Here is an 18,466-nt window from a genome sequence, read left to right as displayed (position 1 = left end):
ATTTATGTATTTAAATAGAGATTCTGGGGATTGAACCCAGGGCCTCGTGTATGCTAAGCGCATGCTCTACCACTTGAGCTATACCCTCCCTCTCAAGATGATATCAAATAGAACTGTGTATTGGTTTGAAGTCACGGCTGCATTTTTTAGGTTGAGAGATGAGGAGGGAGATGGGGGTGGCAGTACTTGTAGAATTGGGGGCAATTAATGCACTCTGAAAAGAAGAGATTATATGGAAAAATGAGTCATCATTAAGCAACTATTGCATTCCCAGGGAAGTCTATTAGTAACTATTCTCTAAAAGCCCACAAGGAAACCACTAGAGGGGTCTGTATCAGAATGACAATAATGTATTCACATAATTTTGCCGGAAATCATGATGGTGTCAGAAATCGATGGTCTTTTCCTTTAGTTTCATCTCCGTTAGAAGCAGAGCCAGTCAGATTTCATGAAGCTGAGATTTATCTGCTGCTTAGGTGCCTAACAAGACACTAAATGCCAGAAAGATTTTTGTGAAAGAATTACAAAATCGTTTTTAGTTTCTGCTAGCTAACGTCAAAGCTTAGGAAGAACAGGCCTTGGGGAGTTTGAAGGATTGACAGGTCTGTGGCGGTAGCGCAGGGGCTGAGGGAGTCTGTTTCATTAAAAATCAGCGTTTTAGTAAAAGCACCGCCACTCTTATAACTTGATCATGTGTTTACATTAGCTGATATCATTGCTCATGGTCAGTCCATTATTCTTGATTAGCATAAATTAATCTCAATAAAAATTTGCTTGAGTGTAGAGTGACTCATCCCTAATGGTTGTGATTTTAGGCAATTACCGAATAGGCTTTTGAAAAAAAATTTCTGAGCTAAATTTATAGCTAAGGGATAACGGGAGCAGTAGATGCTCTGATTCCTCTTTCTTCACAGAAAGAAAATAGTTGCTAAGCAGATGAATACAGGATGTTTTATTGCAGGGTTTTGCAGTGGTCTCCCCTGCAGCTTGTGTATTGTACAGTTCATTATCCCATACAAATACTGGAAAGAATGATTTTAAGACTGCTGTATGATCCTAGGTTACATATTTAATCTTAATGAATCTTAGTTTCCTCTTCTATAAAGTAAGGGATTAGGTTTAATTGATATCCAAACTTTCTCCGAGCTAAAAAAAAATCTGATACTGGCTTTCAGGACTTTTCAGGTTTGTTAATTTGGGTGAGAATCATTCAAAGACACACACAAAACTGAATCACAACCCCTCTCTGGAGCTACATCATTATTTTTGAATGATAGTTTTTACATTTTAAATTTTGCTCTATTTTAAACATAAAACTGTGGAACTTAATGATGCATTTGCAGGATAACACACATAAGGTATTGGGATTAAAACCAAATATGCAATTCAAAAGAAGTTTTATTTTGAGATGTCAAAGCAAATTATACTAGGAGAAAATTGCAGTGACCTTTTAAGGGACCCTCACTTCCCAATCTCTATAAAAGCTGTATGTAACTAGACATCCTGCCCATCCATTTTGCTACCGCTTTAGCAAAAAAAATTTAGAGTGGTTTTATCAACACATAATATTTCAGAAGTGGGATCTATGCACAGTTATTTTTTCTTGCAGCCACCTTAATTTCTATATAGGTGCAATCAAATTTTCCGGGTGATTTTACTCCAAGTACATTAACAAGGTATCTGAAGTTCCTGCAGACCAAGAGGGCAGGACTGATTCTAGGGCCTTCTATTTGGGCTCCTAATAATGTTCCAGTTTCAGAAAAGATCTCAGAGTCACGATTCAGAAAACCAGCGTCAAAGCAGCCTCTGCCTCCAGAGGTGATCTTTGGAAATGACAAAGACTATTGCTCCCAGAACCCAGTTCCTGCGTGTCACATTCCTTCCTTCTGCATCTGGGGTGGGTTACCTGTCTTCTGTTTCAGCTATCTGGGAGAAATACAAAAAAGAAAACAATTTCCCCCAATATGTAAGGAATCCATGCCCAGCTTCCTAGAGTGACCATAAAGTGGGAGGAGTTACTGGTCTCTGTGACGTAATATTACAAAAGAAAAAATGCCCACTTAAGATTCCATCCCATATATGACAACAGAATTGCATATCAAGAGAGAGAATTTTTCCTGTACGTTCAGTGTTAAAAAGGATTGCAGGCTGTCATCTCCTCTGCAGCTGCATACAATTCCCTCTAAAACACCACTGCCGGCACATAAAAAGATGAACACTCAGAGCAGCGAGAAGTAAGACTGAGAGACAACCTACTGACAGGCTCCGGAGAGAATTCGTACCCAGTAGAAGACTGACCGAGCACTGAAACAATTATCAGCACCCCATCAGTGCCCCGCCCTCGTGCAGCAGAGCAACCCGGTCTGCCTGCAAGGAGACAGGAAGGCATATTATCTCTTCTTTACTATTTACTCCTTTGCACAGAAATTCCAGGTCTGTGCAGTCCTGAAAACTGGACAAGCGTCCGTCTACTGTAAGACCCCTGTGCTTTGAGGCAACAATATAGTGTTTCACAATACCAGATCTATTAATTTAATAAAAAAAATTCCTTGCTTTTTATATTTACAAGAGATATGTGTTCACTGTGACATTTTTATGAACATTTAGAAAACTACAAAGAGAAGAATAAAGTTACTCCCAATCTCAGTACCCAGAGATAATTAAGTATTATTAACTTGAGGATACATAGCCTCTTGTTTTTATGCATTATTCTATTTTTACAAACATAAAAGCATATTATATATATAAAATTTAGTAACTTGACTTTAAGCTTAAAATGACATAATTCATGTCATTAAATGTTCAGAACATGAGTGTTAATAAATATGTATATGCATAATGAATAAATATATTCCATTATTATGTAAGTAACATGTATATTATATTCTATTATTCCATTGCATACATGTGCCATACATATTTTAAAGCAGTCTCCTATTGTTGGACATTAAGGTTGTTAACTGTATTGTCGATAACATTCTGCTGAACATATGTGTAACTTTTAATATACATCCATGTTTGTTTTCTTAGAATACAATTTTTAGAAGTGGAATTGTTGGGTCAGAAGAAATGCGTAGCTTTTCATTTTACACAACACTCAGATTCATTAAACAGAAATTTAAGAGTATAGAATGTTTAACGTTCATCAGCTTCAAAGTTCATGTTGCGTCTGATTTTTGCATATAATTAAGCTTCCAAATCTGCTCACACTTTCTGCATTGATTTCACTATGAATTCTAAGATGTCATTTTCTTCTTGCAAACTTTTCTTTGCTACTTCTAACATTTATTGTTTCTTCTTGAGAATGGCTAATGAAAGCATCAATAATTTGATAATGTGTCATAAAGCCATCGTCTGCCAGCGTGATGTCATCCCAAGCATCTTCTAAATTTTGGAATTGTTTCTTTGTCACTTCTATTTCTTCCTTTAGCCCTGTTATTCTCCTCAGTCTGTGCAAATTTGATCTTCACCAGTAATACTGACATCTTCTGCAAGGCCCAGGGTACTAGTAGCACTCACTTCATGGATTTGTGAGGGTTAAATGTGACAATCCAGGAGAAGTGTCCTCCATGATGGTCAACGCAGTCAATGGGACCTTTGGCTTGGCAGATCCTGAGGGCAAAGCCTAGGCTTTGAGGTCCTCAGACTCCCCAGGAGCACTGTCGGTAAGGCGAAAGATGGTTCAAAGCCCACCAAGAGCCTCGATGCTGGTGCCCTACCTTGGTCAGCTGGGGACCTCACTTCAGGTCCCTGGGGCCCCACACTGGGCCTCAGAGCTGCATAGCACCAGCATTTCACACAGCCCCCCAGCTCCCTGTGGTCATCCTCCATCCTCTGCCCAACCGCCCAGCACACTAAATGCTCCATTTCCCCAGGAATGCTTATTTTTAATTCATTTGAGATATAATAGCAAACAGCCACAAGAAAGATGATAGCACTGTACAAATTTATCAGCAGTGTCTGAGAATGACGGCTTATAGGGGCTCCCACTAATCCTGATTATCATTATTCCTTTTTATCTCATAGGTAAAACGTTTTCTTTTTAAATTTCATTGCTTTTATTACTGATTGGTGTTGAATGTTTCCCTGTATATTTGTTTGTCAGCGTGTAGATGGCATTTTCAAGTCCCTTGCTCCCTTTTCTACTCTCAGGTACTTGTTTTAGTCCTGTTAGTATGTGTTGTCTTCCCACCTATGCGTCTATGAACCCTTTGTTATATGGATTGCAAAATTTCCCCCAGTTTGTAGTTTGCCTTTTAATTTTATTTATGACGTTTTTCTGTTAGACAGAAGCTTTAAAATGTTTATATGAGCTGTAGATGACTTGCTTTCCTCCCCTGCAGCTGATATGACCAAAATGGAACCCCCGGGTTAATTTGGAACTTGGGTTAATTTGGTTCTTTTTCCTAAGAACTTGAGTTTGAAACATTTAGACACTGGGTCACTTACATGATTGGGGAAGGCACTTAGAATAAAATACAATAGAATGATGGCTTGGAGTTGCCTCCATGATATGCCAAAGCTTCATGCAAGTCAGTGACGCGGAAGAGGGGAATCTAAGAGATTTCAGAGAAAGCCGCTTTGTCACTACAAGAATGAACCAGATACACAGAGAAAAGACAAAAGACAGTGAAATGTCAGGAGGGATTTTGGACTGCGGAATCTCAGATTGAACTAAGACTTGAAGTAAGGTTCTATACTGAAAGTAAGAGAATTAGTCACAAGTTTTCATGTAGAACATTGAAAAGTTCACAGCCCCATTCTCTCTGTTGGTGCCCAAACCAGGGACCTAAAAAATTAGAGATCAGAGAAATCGTCTCTATGAAAACTGGCCCGAAACAAAATGCTACACACACAAACACACACATTTATGTGTCTCCCACCAAAAGAGTCAGGTTCCTGATTCATGGTGTATTTCACATACAGAAATTCTTGTTCCCCAAATGCAAAAATTCCGATGAGATATTTCAGTAACTCATTATAAGATATGAATGGAAAGCAAATAATCACTACACATTTCAGCAAAGACTCTAATATTAATAATAGAGTTCAAATGAATAAAATAAAGAACTTGGAGGAACTTGGAGGAAATAGAGATAATGCAGGGAATAAAAGAAAACTTTAAATGACATCGTAATTTATATCCCCTGATAATCAGAAAAAATCCCATCATCACAGAACATGAACAAGATGCTATTTAAAAGGAATATTCTGAAAACAAGGTAGAGTTCTTAGAGTTTAAATATGTAATTGCTGATGTGAAAATTTAATGAAATACTGGAAGATAAATTTGAGCAAATCTCCTTGAAATAGAAGAAAAAAGCAAAAAGGGAATAAAGGGACTGCAAGGGAATAAAGACAAGAAAATTAGAGGATCGTTACAAGAAGCCAAACATCCAACTAATTAAAGTTTTAGAAAGGCAGAATGGTAAAATCATAGGCAATGAAATTATAAAGTATATGAGACAACTTCCTAACACTGAAGGATATGAGTTTCCAGATCAAAATAACACACTAAGTGCTCAGCACAATAAGTGGCAAAAATTACCCATACTCGGCACATCATCATGAAATTATAGATAACCAGAGCTAAAGACTGGTTCCTAAAATGTTCCATGAAGGAAAAAATAATTGGTCACATACAAGGGAACAGGAATCAAAATGGCAGCAGGTTCCTTAAAAATGACGTTAAACCTAGAAGACAATGGAGTTGGTGTCTACTTCTAAAATGAGCAGCCGGACAATCAGAATAATCTGTAGAGCACATCTAAAACAAGCTAGATGCAATCTAATACTCCTATTATTAAAGTACAAAAGAACTAGAGAAATAACCAAAATCCAGGGGAAGATGAGAATGAAGAGGGAATCCCAACACTCAAAGCCACTTTAGTTCTGAGGGGGTTTTCCACTCTTAAAGAAACAACTGCAAAAATGACTTGCATTTTGGGCAACATCCTGGGATGTGGAGGACGATGATTAAATCCCAAGGTCGTCCCAGGATGGAAAGATTGAATAAATTACTGCCCACTGTAAGCTAACACACCAAAGGGTTATAGCCTCGGGTTAAAGGTAAACCAGAGGTAAACCAGACCATGAATGGTCTTGGGTGGTCTGGACAAACACAGATGCTAAATTTGTATTAAGGTGTTCCGGGAAAAGAAATGCCCGCAGGCACCTGCTACAAACAAACAAAAAGTCCTCTGGAGGAGGAAACTCTCCTCCATGCCTCATATAATTCCTGTTAATAAAGTTTCTAATAAAATATCAAGAAAACAGGCAACTCCAACTGGATACATAAGGAAACAGGACACCATCAGGAAGAATCGACAGAAACCATAGGCAATAGAAACATACCAACTATGATAGGCAACATTCTAAGACACAACACCTTATGTTTCCCCAAGATCCCCGCCCCAGTTATTCAATCAAACATTAATCTAGGTGCTGCTGTACAGGGATTTTGCAGACATAATTAAGGTCTCAAATCAGTTGACTTTAAGATAAGGAGATTATCCTCTGTGGGCCTGATTTAATCAGGCCCACAGAGGATAATTTACTGGGCTCTTTCTGATGAAGAGATTTGAAGCATGAGTGGGATTTGGAACAAGGGAGAATCTCTGTTGCTGCCTTTGAAGATGGAGAAGACCATGTGGCAAGGAATGCAGACAGTATCTGGGAACGGAGAGCGCCCCTCAGCTGACAGTCAACAAGGAAACAGCGAACTCAGCCTTACAACTGTAAGAAATTTAATTCTGTCACAACAATGTCACTTTGGAAGAAGACTCTCAGCTGCAGATGAGAAGGCAGCCTGCCCAAATCCTTGATTTTAGCTTTGTGAAACCCCAAGCAAAGAATTCTGCCTGAGTTTCTGACAGGCAGAACTGTGAGCTAGTAATTGGTTGTTGATTTAAGTGACTAAATTTGTAGGAATTTGTTATGTAACAATAGAAAAATCATAATCAACAAAGACCTGAGAAATTGGAACAATCTGTAATCAACTACGAAATAGCTATGTTTGCTGTGCTTAAAGAAATAAAAGAAACACTTTAAAAGATCAGCATGAAACAAGAAGCCATGAAATTTGTCACAGACTTCTACAGTCATCCATTGTAGACGAGTAATAATGATCAGATTTAGTCTCCTGGTTTAAGCAAACACAAAACTGAATAAAATCAATGAGTCAGTTGTTTTCAGGCTGAACAACAGGCAGCACAGAACTGTTATCACAAAGAGAAGAGAACTAAATGAGGTGATCCCTCTAATTGCTCCAACTTACTGTTGGGAGGTATTTTCAAGCTACAGTGCAGAGGGAGGGGGAGCCAAACACAGAATGGTGGTGCTGCTGAATTGGAAAGTCAAAGCACAAGATTCAGGGAGGGCAATACACCTGATAATCATGGGGCAGAGTACCGGAGAGGAGAAAACTGCAGAGAGCTGCAGAGGTGTTCCCTTGAGTCTTTGGCTTATTACTCCTGTGCATGCATGAGAGGAGACTACCAGACACAGGAAATAGAATCACTGTAAAGCACTAGGCTGAACAGTTTCCAAAGGTCCCATAGGGCTGGGGATATTTTGTGTTCTCACCAGCCAGAGTGAAAAACTTCATAACACAAAGGGCATAGGGTAGAGTTGTCAGAAGGGTAGCACCATAGTAGGGGAGATATATTAGATCTTGAGTAAAGGACACTCTACGGCTTAAAGACTCCTTAACACCTGTCTTGGCAAAGATTGTTTTTTGATATGACACCAAAAGCGCAAGCAAAAAATGAACAAGTGGGATGACATCAAACTAAAAATCTTCTGTACAACAAAAGAAGTAATCAGCAAAATAAAACGGCAACCTATGGAATGGGAGAAAATATTTGCGGCCATCAATCTGATAAGGGATTAATATTCAAAATATGCAAGGAACTCATACAACTCAATAGCAAAAAAACCCCCCAAACCCCCATAAAACAAAAAAGCAACCAATCTGATTTAAAAATAGGCAAAGGACTTGAATAGACATTTTTTTCAAAGAAGATATACAGATGGCCAACAGGTACATGAAAAGATGCTCAGCATCACTAATCATCAGGGAAATGCAAATCAAAACAATGATGAGGTATCAGCTCACAATTGTTAGAATGGCTTTGTCAAAAAGACAAGAGATAAATGCTGGTGAGGCTGTGGAGAAAAGGGAACCCTCCTACACTGTTGGTGAGAATGCAAATTGCTGCGGCCGCCATGGAAAACAGTATGGAGTTTCCTCAAAATATTGACTAGAACTACCATATAATCCAACAATCCCACTTCTGGGTATATATCTGAAGGAAATGAAAACACTATCTCAAAGAGATATCCATACACCTGTGTTCATTGCAGCATTATTCACAATAGCCAAGATGTGAAAACAACCTAAATGTCCACTGATGGATAAATGGATAAGATGTGAGATATATATATACACATATATATAACATACATGGACACATATACACACACATTGGAATATTATTCAGCAATGAAAAAGAAGGAAATCTTGCTATTTGTGACAACATGGATGAAACTTGAGGGCATTATACTAAGTAAGATAAGACAGAGAAAGACAAATGCTGTATATTCTTACTTATATGTAGAATCTAAAAAAGCTGAATTCATAGAGCTTAGAATGGTGGTTGTAGGGGTTGGGGGTAGGGGAAATGGGGAGATGGCCGAAGGGCACAAACTCCCAACTAAATAAGATATAATTTATGGGAATCTGATATATAGCATGATGACTATAATTAACAATAGTGTATTATATACTTTAAAATTGTTAAGAGAACACATCAATGTTCTCACCACAGAAAAGAAATGGTAATTATGTGAGGGAATGAAGGTGTTACCTTATTGTGGTAATAATTTTGTAATATGTATGTGTATCATATCATTGTTGTATTTGTAGAACTTAAACTATTAGACCTATTGTAGACCTTAAACTTACATATGTTATATGTCAATAATATCTCAATAAAGCTGGGGGAAATGTAAAAAAATATAGTTTAAACAGACAACCAACAAGACAGATCTATATGCTGTCTACAAAAGATGAATTATTTTATTGAAGTATAGTCAGTTTACAATGTTGTGTCAATTTCTGGTGTACAGCATAATGTTTCAGTCACACATATACATATATTCCTTTTCATATTCTTTTTCATTATAGTTTACTATAAGATATTGACCGTGTGTTATACAGTATAAACTTGCTGTTTATCTATTTTATATATAGTAGTGTATATCTGCAAATCTTGAACTCTAAATTTATCCTTTACCACCCCCTTTTCCCCCTGGTAACCGTAAGTTTGTTTCCTATGTCTGAGTTTATTTCTGTTTTGTAATTAAGTTTATTTGTGTCTTTTTTTTTTAGATTCCACATAAATGATATCATATGGTATTTTTCTTTCTTTTTCTGACTTACTTCACTTAGTATGACATTCTCCAGATCCATCCATGTTGCTGTAAATGGCATTATTTTACTCTTTTTTATGGCTGAGTAGTGTATGTATGTATGTATGTATGTATGTGTGTGTGTGTGTGTATATATATATGTATACACATACATGTATCAAAACTTTATCCAGTCATCTGTTGATGGACATTTAGGTTGTTTCCATGTTTTTACTATTGTAAATGATGCTGTTATGAACATTGGGGGTGCATGTATCTTTTTGAATTAGAGTTTCCTCTGGATATATGCCCAGGAGTGGGATTGCTGGATCATAGGGTAAGGCTATTTTTAGTCTTTTGAGGAATCTCCATACTGTTTTCCACAGTGGCTGCACCAACCTACATTCCCACCAGCAGTGTAGGAGGGTTCCCTTTCCTCCACAGCCTCTCCAGCATTTACTGTTTGTGGACCTTTTAATGATGGCCATTCTGACAGGTGTGAAGTGATACCTCACTGTAGTTTTGATTTGCATTTCTCTGATAATTAGTGATATTGAGCATTTTTTCATGTGCCTATTGGCCATTTGTATGTCCAAAAGATGAGCTTTAAAAGAACATTCACAAACAGGTTGAAAGCTAAAAGATAGAAAATAAATATAAATAATATTATAAGAAATCTGGAGTGACTATACAAAATACAATTAAAGACAAATAATTTTACTAGAGAGAAGGAGAGGCATTTCTTTTTTTAGGAGAGGCATTTCTTAATGATAATGAACAATACATAGGAGAACATAAGAATTCTAACTTTGAATGTGCCTAAAACACAGCCAAAAAAGTCAATGAATGTTGTGCACCAGAATTTGACACATTGTAACTGACTGTACTTCAGTAAAAAAAAGAAAGAAGTAGACAAACTAAAGTGTCTGAATGAGTGAAAAATAAAAACCTCAATAAGAAGAAAAAAAAGAGTCTATGAAACAAAATTGACTATATTAAAGAGAGAAAAAGAAAACCCACAAACATAATCAGAGATAAACACCCTATCTCAATAACTGATAGAACTGGTCCAAAAATAAGTAAGCATAGAAAAGATTTGTAGAACACTATCAACTACCTTAACCTAATTGGCATTTACAAAATACAACACCAAACAACTGCAGAATATACATCCTTTTTATGTACCTACGGAATGTACACCAAGGCAGACCATATCCAGGGACATAAATCAAGTTTCAATAAATTTCAAAAGTTTGAAATCTTACAGAGCATTTTTCTGATTATGAAGAAATTATATTAGATATCAATTATAATCATAAATCTAGAAAATCCGTAATTATTTGGGACTAAAACAACATATTTCTAATGGTACAAATAAGAAATCAGAAGGGAAGATAGACAATATTTCAAATGGAAAAAAAATGAAAATACAAAATAGCAAACTTTGTGATCGGCAGCTAAAGCATGGTTGGAAGGAAATTTATAACCATAAATGCTTCTCTACAGAAAAAGAATGGGTAAAAATAATTAAGTTTCTATCTTACGATTCTAGAAAAATAATACCCAGTTGAACCCAAAGTTAGTAGAACAAAAGGAAATTAAAAAGATCAGACATCAATGAGATGAAAAATATGAAAACAACATAAAAAGTGTACTAAGTCAAATGTTGATTTTTGAAAAGGTTAATAAAATTGATGAAACCCTAGCAGGACTGACTAAGAAAAAAAGAGAGAGAGAGAAAAAAAAAAAAAACCCAAATAACCAGTATTCAGAACAAAGAAGCAGATATCCCTATAGATTCTACAGATGTCAAAAGGGAAATATTATGCCAAAAACATTAGACAAATAAGATAAAATACACCTGAAAAACAAAACAGTCAAAAGTGATACAATATGAAATAGAGAATCTGAATAGCCTTATATCCGTTAAGGTAATTGAAATTATTATTAAAAACATCCATGCATACAAAACTCCAGGCTCAGATTATTTCACTGGGGAATTCTATCAAACATTTCAAAAAGAAATAATAACAATTTTATGCAAGGTCTTTCAGGAAATAGAATAACCATGATACCAAAATTTGTCAAAGGCATTCCAACAAGAGAAGCACAAATCCAAACATATTATATCACATATTAGCCATTGTAACTAGCAATATATAAAACAGAAAATACATTATGAGTGAATAGACTTATCCTAGCAACATAAGGTAAAAATATTCCATGTAATCCACCATATTAACAGCAAATAGGATTAAGTATTGAAAAATTATATTCCTTAAAATTTAGAAAGGTCACAAGATACCAATAAGGGAAATGAATAGGTAAGCTATAGGCCAGATGCTATGCTTATCATAGTCCTCATGTTTCCTGTAAAAGCCACAAACATAGCTGAAGCATAGTTCTTTAAAGACATGGTAGTATTACTCTGCCTGATTCTCCCACACCTGTATGACTTCCCAAAGGGCTTGCCAACACGGGCTCCTAAATGCTTAGCTTCCAGACTTCACTGCAGAAGTCAAAAGGAGTGTCCGAAAGACCTCAGAAGCCTGCCTCCTTACAAGAGTCATAACTGACCATTACTTTTTGGCCACTTCTTGGACTGTAAGGTCCGATGACCTGGCCACAGGTCATCAACCTGACTTGGTTCCCCCACCTGCTACGGCTTCTTGATACAATTAATAATCCTTTGTTGTGCTGTTCAGTGAAGTGTTCAGGAGATTATGTTTGCTACAAGCAACAGCGATAGGTCATAAAGAACAGTTTTTAAGAATTGGCTATTTAGCCAACATGCTATGATTGTAGTATAATGATTAATTCCCTGGCTTTGTCCACCACAGAGGCATTGACCGAAGGCTGAAGGGCAGTGTAATATGAGAAACCAATGCCCTGGACAAACAGATACTTCATTCGGGAATAGGGTGGTGAGCAATGCTGAGGGTGAACCTCCCCTGGCAGTTACTGGGGACAGGCCTGCTTGTCAATGGTAATGAAGAGCAGAGTTAGAGCTGAGCTTGGTTAATGCTAGGAGGGCCTCGTGGCTCTCTATAACAGATTACAAATGTGTAGCGTGAACATTTGGACAATGAGTGATCTGTAAGTATGATGTTTAATGAATATTATGTGGCATGAAGATTTCTTGGATCTATAACAAGCACATATTCCAAAGAGTTGTAAACCCAATTCCAGTACTATTACTTTTATTCTCAGGGTATTGCTGTGTAGCAGGCAAAGGCCGAGCTGGGTCCTTCTGCTTTGGCAAATGGTGGAAAGCAGAGAGAGAGCAGGTTACTAGGCAGTGGGGAGCCAAGAGGAAACCTGCATGCGGAGTGTCTAGTTGTCTGTTCTAACTCTGACTTCTCTTCATTGCACTCTTTTATCTCTCCACGAGGTTTAGCAGGGTTTGGTTCTTCCAGCCGGTGGCCCAAGCATACAGCCCTCATGTGAGAACCAGACCCAGCTGCACCTTAGGGAAGCACGCCTAAACATCTGGTGTACGTGGAAGAAGTTGTACGCAACTGCTCGGTACAAGTAGTCTGTGCTAGGCACTGTGCTAAACTGAAGTTTACAGGCAAAAATTGACTTAATCCTTGTGAAGGTCCAAAGATGGAGAGACTCTTACTTTCCCATTTTACAGATGAGGAAACTGATGTTCAGGGGGAATAAATGAGTGTCCAAGATCCCACAGCCAGTAAATGATGAACTGCTATCTTGAATCCAGTCTATGTAATTTGGTTGCTCAAGCTATCTGAACGGCCTCTTATGAAAAGGCTGAAAGGCAGCAGAGGGTGGCCTTTGAGCATCCAATGAACAAGTGAAAACCTCACATGTTGACACTCAGAGGGGAGGGTGAATAGTCACTGCTCATAAAAATTAATCCCAGATTTCTACAACATACAATGTGACACCTGTTTTTCACTTAATACAGTGCATGAAAGTGTTTATAAGAATTGCATTTTCTTTTGAGTTCATCACTTGGAACAGAATTTACTTACACTTTTGAAATAGAATATACTTATACCTTTTAAAACACTGATTCAACTGCTTATAAGTCTGTGGTGCTCTATCAGATATATGATCATTAGATTCACTGGTGTTTCATCTGAGAATGAGATTGATAATTGTATTTACAATGTATTTACAATGAAATACATTGACCAATAAATCCATTCATTAATATTTAATAATTAAGAACTGCTTGAATTGCATGCCTTAAGGCCAGAGAGTGACTTTTATGTAATATTTCTATTTATGTGTTCACAAGCTAGGCCAGAAGGATATATTCTACAGGAAGAATTAGCACTATCCACCTGATAATCCTTGCCTCAAATCCCTTTTTGGAGTGAGGCAGGATATAAATAATAATTAAAATCAACATGGCCATGATGTCTTGTGTATACTTGTTTAATATCTCCTCCATCACTCCTCAATCTTCCTGTAAAAGCCTCTGCCCCATTAAGTTCATGCCAACTGCTATGAAGCCCGCTCCACCCCACCCCCATGACTATCACTTTCTGACCTTTAGACCTTCTTTATTATGAATGAAGCTTTCTGTACCTCAGTCACCGTTTCCAGCCCCACCTCAATTACCACCATCATTCTGGGAATTCAACATGCCTAAGAGGCCCCCAGCCAACTTTCTGGTCTCAAGACCTTACTTCCACAGAGCCAATAAGGATGTCTTCTTCCCCTCTCCCCACCCCGACCCCAACCAGGTACTCCCCCCGGGACCACTCTCCACACTGTTACCATTAGAAACCGCTCCTCGGAAATCACTGATTCAAGCACCCCCACTGACCACATTCTCTATCCCTGCAGCTCTCTGTGGAATCCTCTTGGATGCCCCACAGATAACTTCAAAGCAATAGGATTACAACTGAGAGGAGCCAGAGCATGCCCACAGACTTAAATTCTTTAATAACATGTGCAGGTGTTGGCAGCACAGGGCTTCTTCTGCTGTGAGAGGTTTAGGTGCTGCATGAGGTGGTGTGGACTCCTTCCAGGCTCCGGGACCCAGGCATCAGCAGTCTTTTCTGCACTAGAATGTTTCACGAGCCTGAGAATTGGTGTCCTCTTCAAAGAGGTGGCTGAGCTGCAGGTCGTTGTCCACTGCCTTCTGAATCCTGCAGTTGCTGTGGGTCTTGTTGCCCACCACCTCTAGAACGTTGGAGGTGACATATTTGAGAATGGCGGAGAGGAAAACCTGGGTGGGCAAGTTCAGCTGCTGGGCAAAGTGGTTTTCCTGCAGGAGGTGGTCCGCATGGCTCTTAGGGAACAGTGGCTTGTTTTTTGTGGAGCAGGAGAATGTTTGCTTCCTTAGCCAACAGGAGCTCTGACAGCTTCTATTTCCAGACATGATGTTTTGCTCTATTGACCTAGCTCGATTGTTCAGCTGGCCTGAGCCTTTCAAGACACGTCACCAGTGCTCATTCCCACCAACTCTGTCCCTATACTCCAGCCGCTCATTGGTCAGGGAGTAGACTTTGTGACACCATAGACATTGGGATGTCATTGGTGCCCACTGGGCCCTGATCAGTCTTCAGCTTACAAATGTGTGTTAGGCCATCTTAATGACTGGACTAGAACATGACACTAACATACCCACCAGAATGGCTGATAATACTTCATGTGGGTGAGAATGTACAGCAACTAGAATACTCATACATTGTTGAAGTGGAAGAAAGTTACAACCACTTTGGAAAAAAAGTCCGACAATTTCTTACAAAACTAACATACACCTACTCTATGACCCAGCCACTTTTCATCTGAGTATTTATTCCAGAAAAATAAAATTATACATACACACACACACACATACACAATGTGCACCAGAATGTTTACATCACTTTTATTCATAATAGCCCAAACTGGAAATAACTCAGGTGTTCATCAACAGAAAAAAATGGATAAACAAACTGTGGTATATTCATACATTCAGCAATAAACAAAACGAACTATGGAAACACACAATCACATGGATGGATGTCACAGATACTATGCTGAGTAAAGAAGCCAGACACAAAAGAATGCATATTGTATATGTATATGTACATGTATTTGTATATGTATACAAAATTCTAGGCAAGTCAGAATTCTGGTTGCCTTCAAGGTAGAGTAGGGGCAGGAATGACTGTGAAGGGAACTCTCTGGATATAGGTACAGATTACACGGATGTATCCAGTTTTTAAAATTGTGCAGTTGAAATATTTTAACATATGCCATTTTTCCCTATGAAAGAAATGTACAAATATAACAATCAAGTAGCTTGGGAATTGGGCGGGACATACAGATGAAACAAGAATGGCAGAATGTTGATACTTGTGAAAGTTAGGTGATGGGTACATGGGTTTTCATGATATTACTTTGCTTATTTTGTTTTATGTTCGAAATTTTCTGTAATTAAAATTTCTTTAAAAAAAGGATGAAAGAATGAAAGAAAGAAGACAGCTATTTTTAATTGAAGTATAGTCAATTTACAATGCTGTATTAGTTTCTGGTGTATAGCATAGTGGTCCAGCTATACATACATATATATTCATTTTCATATTCTTTTTCATTATAGGCTATTATAAGATATTGAATATAGTTCCCTGTGCTATATAGTAGGACCTTGTTGTTTATCTATATTATACACAATAGTGTGTATCTGTTAATCCCAAACTCCTAATTTATCCCTCCCCTCTTTTCCCATTTGGCAACCATAAATTAGTTTTCTATGTCTGTGAGTCCATTTCTGTTTTGTGAATAAGTTCATTTGTGTCTTTTTTTTAGATTCCACATATAAGTGATATCATATGGTATTTTTCTTTCTCTTTCTGGCTTATTTCACACAGAATGATGATCTCCAGGTCCATCCATGTTGCTGCAAATGGCATTATTTTATTCTTTTTTATGACTGAGTAGTATTCCATTATATATGTGAGATATGCAGTGTATGTATATATATATATATATATATATATATATATATATATATATATATATATATATATATACCACAACTTCTCTATCCAGTCATTTGTCAATGGATATTTAGGTTGCCTCCATGTCTTGGCTATTGTAAATAGTGCTGCTATGAACATTGGGGTGTGCATGTGTCTTTTTGTAATAGAGTTTCCTCCAGATATATGCCCAAGAGTGGGATTGTTGGATCATATAGTAATTCTATTTTTAGTTTTTTAAGGAATCTCCATACTGTTTTTCACAATGGCTACACCAAACTGCGTTCCCACCAGCAGTGTAGGAGCGTTCCCTTGTCTCCACAGCCTCTCCAACTTTTATGGTTTGTGGACTTTTTAATGATGGCCATTCTGACTGGTGTGAAGTGACACCTCACTGTAGTTTTACTTTGCATTTCTCTGATTATTAGTGATATTGAGCATTTTTTCACTTGTCTATTGACCATTTATATGTCTTCAATGGAGAAATGTTTGTTTAGATCTTCTGCCCATTTTTGGATTGGGTTGTTTGTTTGTTTGTTATTGAGTTGTATGAACTGCTTGTGTATTCTGGAAATTAAGCCCTTGTCAGTTGCATTGTTTGCAAATATTTTCTCCCATTCTGTAGGTTGTCTTTTAAGTTTGTTTATAGTTTCCTTTGCTGTGCAAAAGCTTATAAGTCAAATTAGATAGCATTTGTTTATTTTTGCTTTTATCTCTATTGCCTTGGGAGACTGCCCTAGGAAAACATTGCTACGATTTATATCAGAGAATGTTTTGCCCTTGTTGTCTTCTAGGAGTTTTATGGTATCCCATCTTATGTTTAAGTCTTTAAGCCATTTTGAACTTATTTTTGTGTATAGTGTGAGGGAGCTTTCTAACTTCACCAATTTACATGCAACTGTCCAGCTCTCCCAACATCACTTGCTGAAAAGACTATATTTTCTCCATTGCATATTCTTAGAAAGCAGCATTATTAATCCATCACAGTATCCTTGTCTTAGAATCCTCTTTAGTCTACCAGTCGTCTCTAATAATCAGTCAGAAGGGCATGTGAGACAACACCTATTTCCTGCCTTTGGCTGTGGCATATACTGCTGAGTTTGTTACACACACACACACACACACACACACACACATACAGAGAACTAGAACAAAATACTCCAATATATTAAAGTGTTTAGCTTGAGTGATTTTTACCCTCTCTGTATTTTTCTGTATCTTCCAAATGTATAATTATGAATATGCATTTTTTTATGATCGGAAAAGTAAACCATACAAAATTTTACAATATCATTTTCATTGAGTTTCTCCTGTATGGTTACTATGGTTTCAAAAATTCAACAGGCTTTACCACATTATCACTCTCAGGAAAAGCAAGCCTGCTAATCGTATTATTTGTTAGCAAAGAAGCTTTTGCCAAGGTATGAGCCTCCAGGGTACTTTTTTTGTGAAGATAAAAATGCAATACTGCACAGGAGATCTGCTTATTAGACATTGGGCACGCTCTCTGTAGAACCAAAATAACTCTTCAGAAATTTCCTGCCAAATTCACAGCTAAACTGTTATGCAAATGTAACTACATCTAAATTAAAAGTGCTGAGATGATACAGCCAACTGACTTTGAAGTATGATTGCTTTTGGTGGTGTAGGCAGAAAGGTTGGGATGTTTTAAAGTAAACACGCTGTGTCACACTTTATTTTGTTTCCTGTTTTGTTGAGGGTTTATAGTATGCAGGAAAGAAAATATGATAAATGAAAATAAAATCGAGTGAGGCCCTCATAAAACAACCAAAAAACTGGACATGAACTTAATTGTGGATGGAGTCTGTAAGCCTTAGAACCATACATAAAAAAGGGAAGATAGCCTTTGTAGTATATATATTAGAGTCTCATTCTTTAACTTTCTTTTGTTTATGTCTTGCCTCCTCAACTAGATTTTAAAATAGCTTGCTACCAAGAGCAGAGAATCTGGCTTTTACTTCTGGCCACTTGTCATTGGGCTATAAGCTTTAAGGAGTACGTGCCATCTTCTTCTCCGTAGTTACACAGTTTGAACCTAGTTCAGTGTCTGAGACACGGTACGCGCTCCATATTTCTTGAATAAATGAATGACT

At 37.5% G+C, this 18,466-nt stretch overlaps 1 protein-coding gene across 1 annotated transcript; it reads right to left on the bottom strand.

The window, feature by feature from the left end:
* Window positions 1–14,449: 14,449 nt before the first annotated feature.
* On the bottom strand, window positions 14,450–14,767 carry LOC106730401 (histone H2A-Bbd type 2/3). The gene has a single exon (XM_014564483.1). The coding sequence runs from the start codon at window positions 14,765–14,767 to the stop codon at window positions 14,450–14,452; it is 318 nt and encodes a 105-aa protein (XP_014419969.1).
* Between the last annotated feature and the right edge of the window lie 3,699 nt (window positions 14,768–18,466).

This window comes from Camelus ferus, chromosome X (assembly GCF_009834535.1).
Source record: "Camelus ferus isolate YT-003-E chromosome X, BCGSAC_Cfer_1.0, whole genome shotgun sequence".
NCBI classification, from domain to species: Eukaryota; Metazoa; Chordata; class Mammalia; order Artiodactyla; family Camelidae; genus Camelus; species Camelus ferus.
This window is presented reverse-complemented; position numbering and strand designations above follow the sequence as displayed.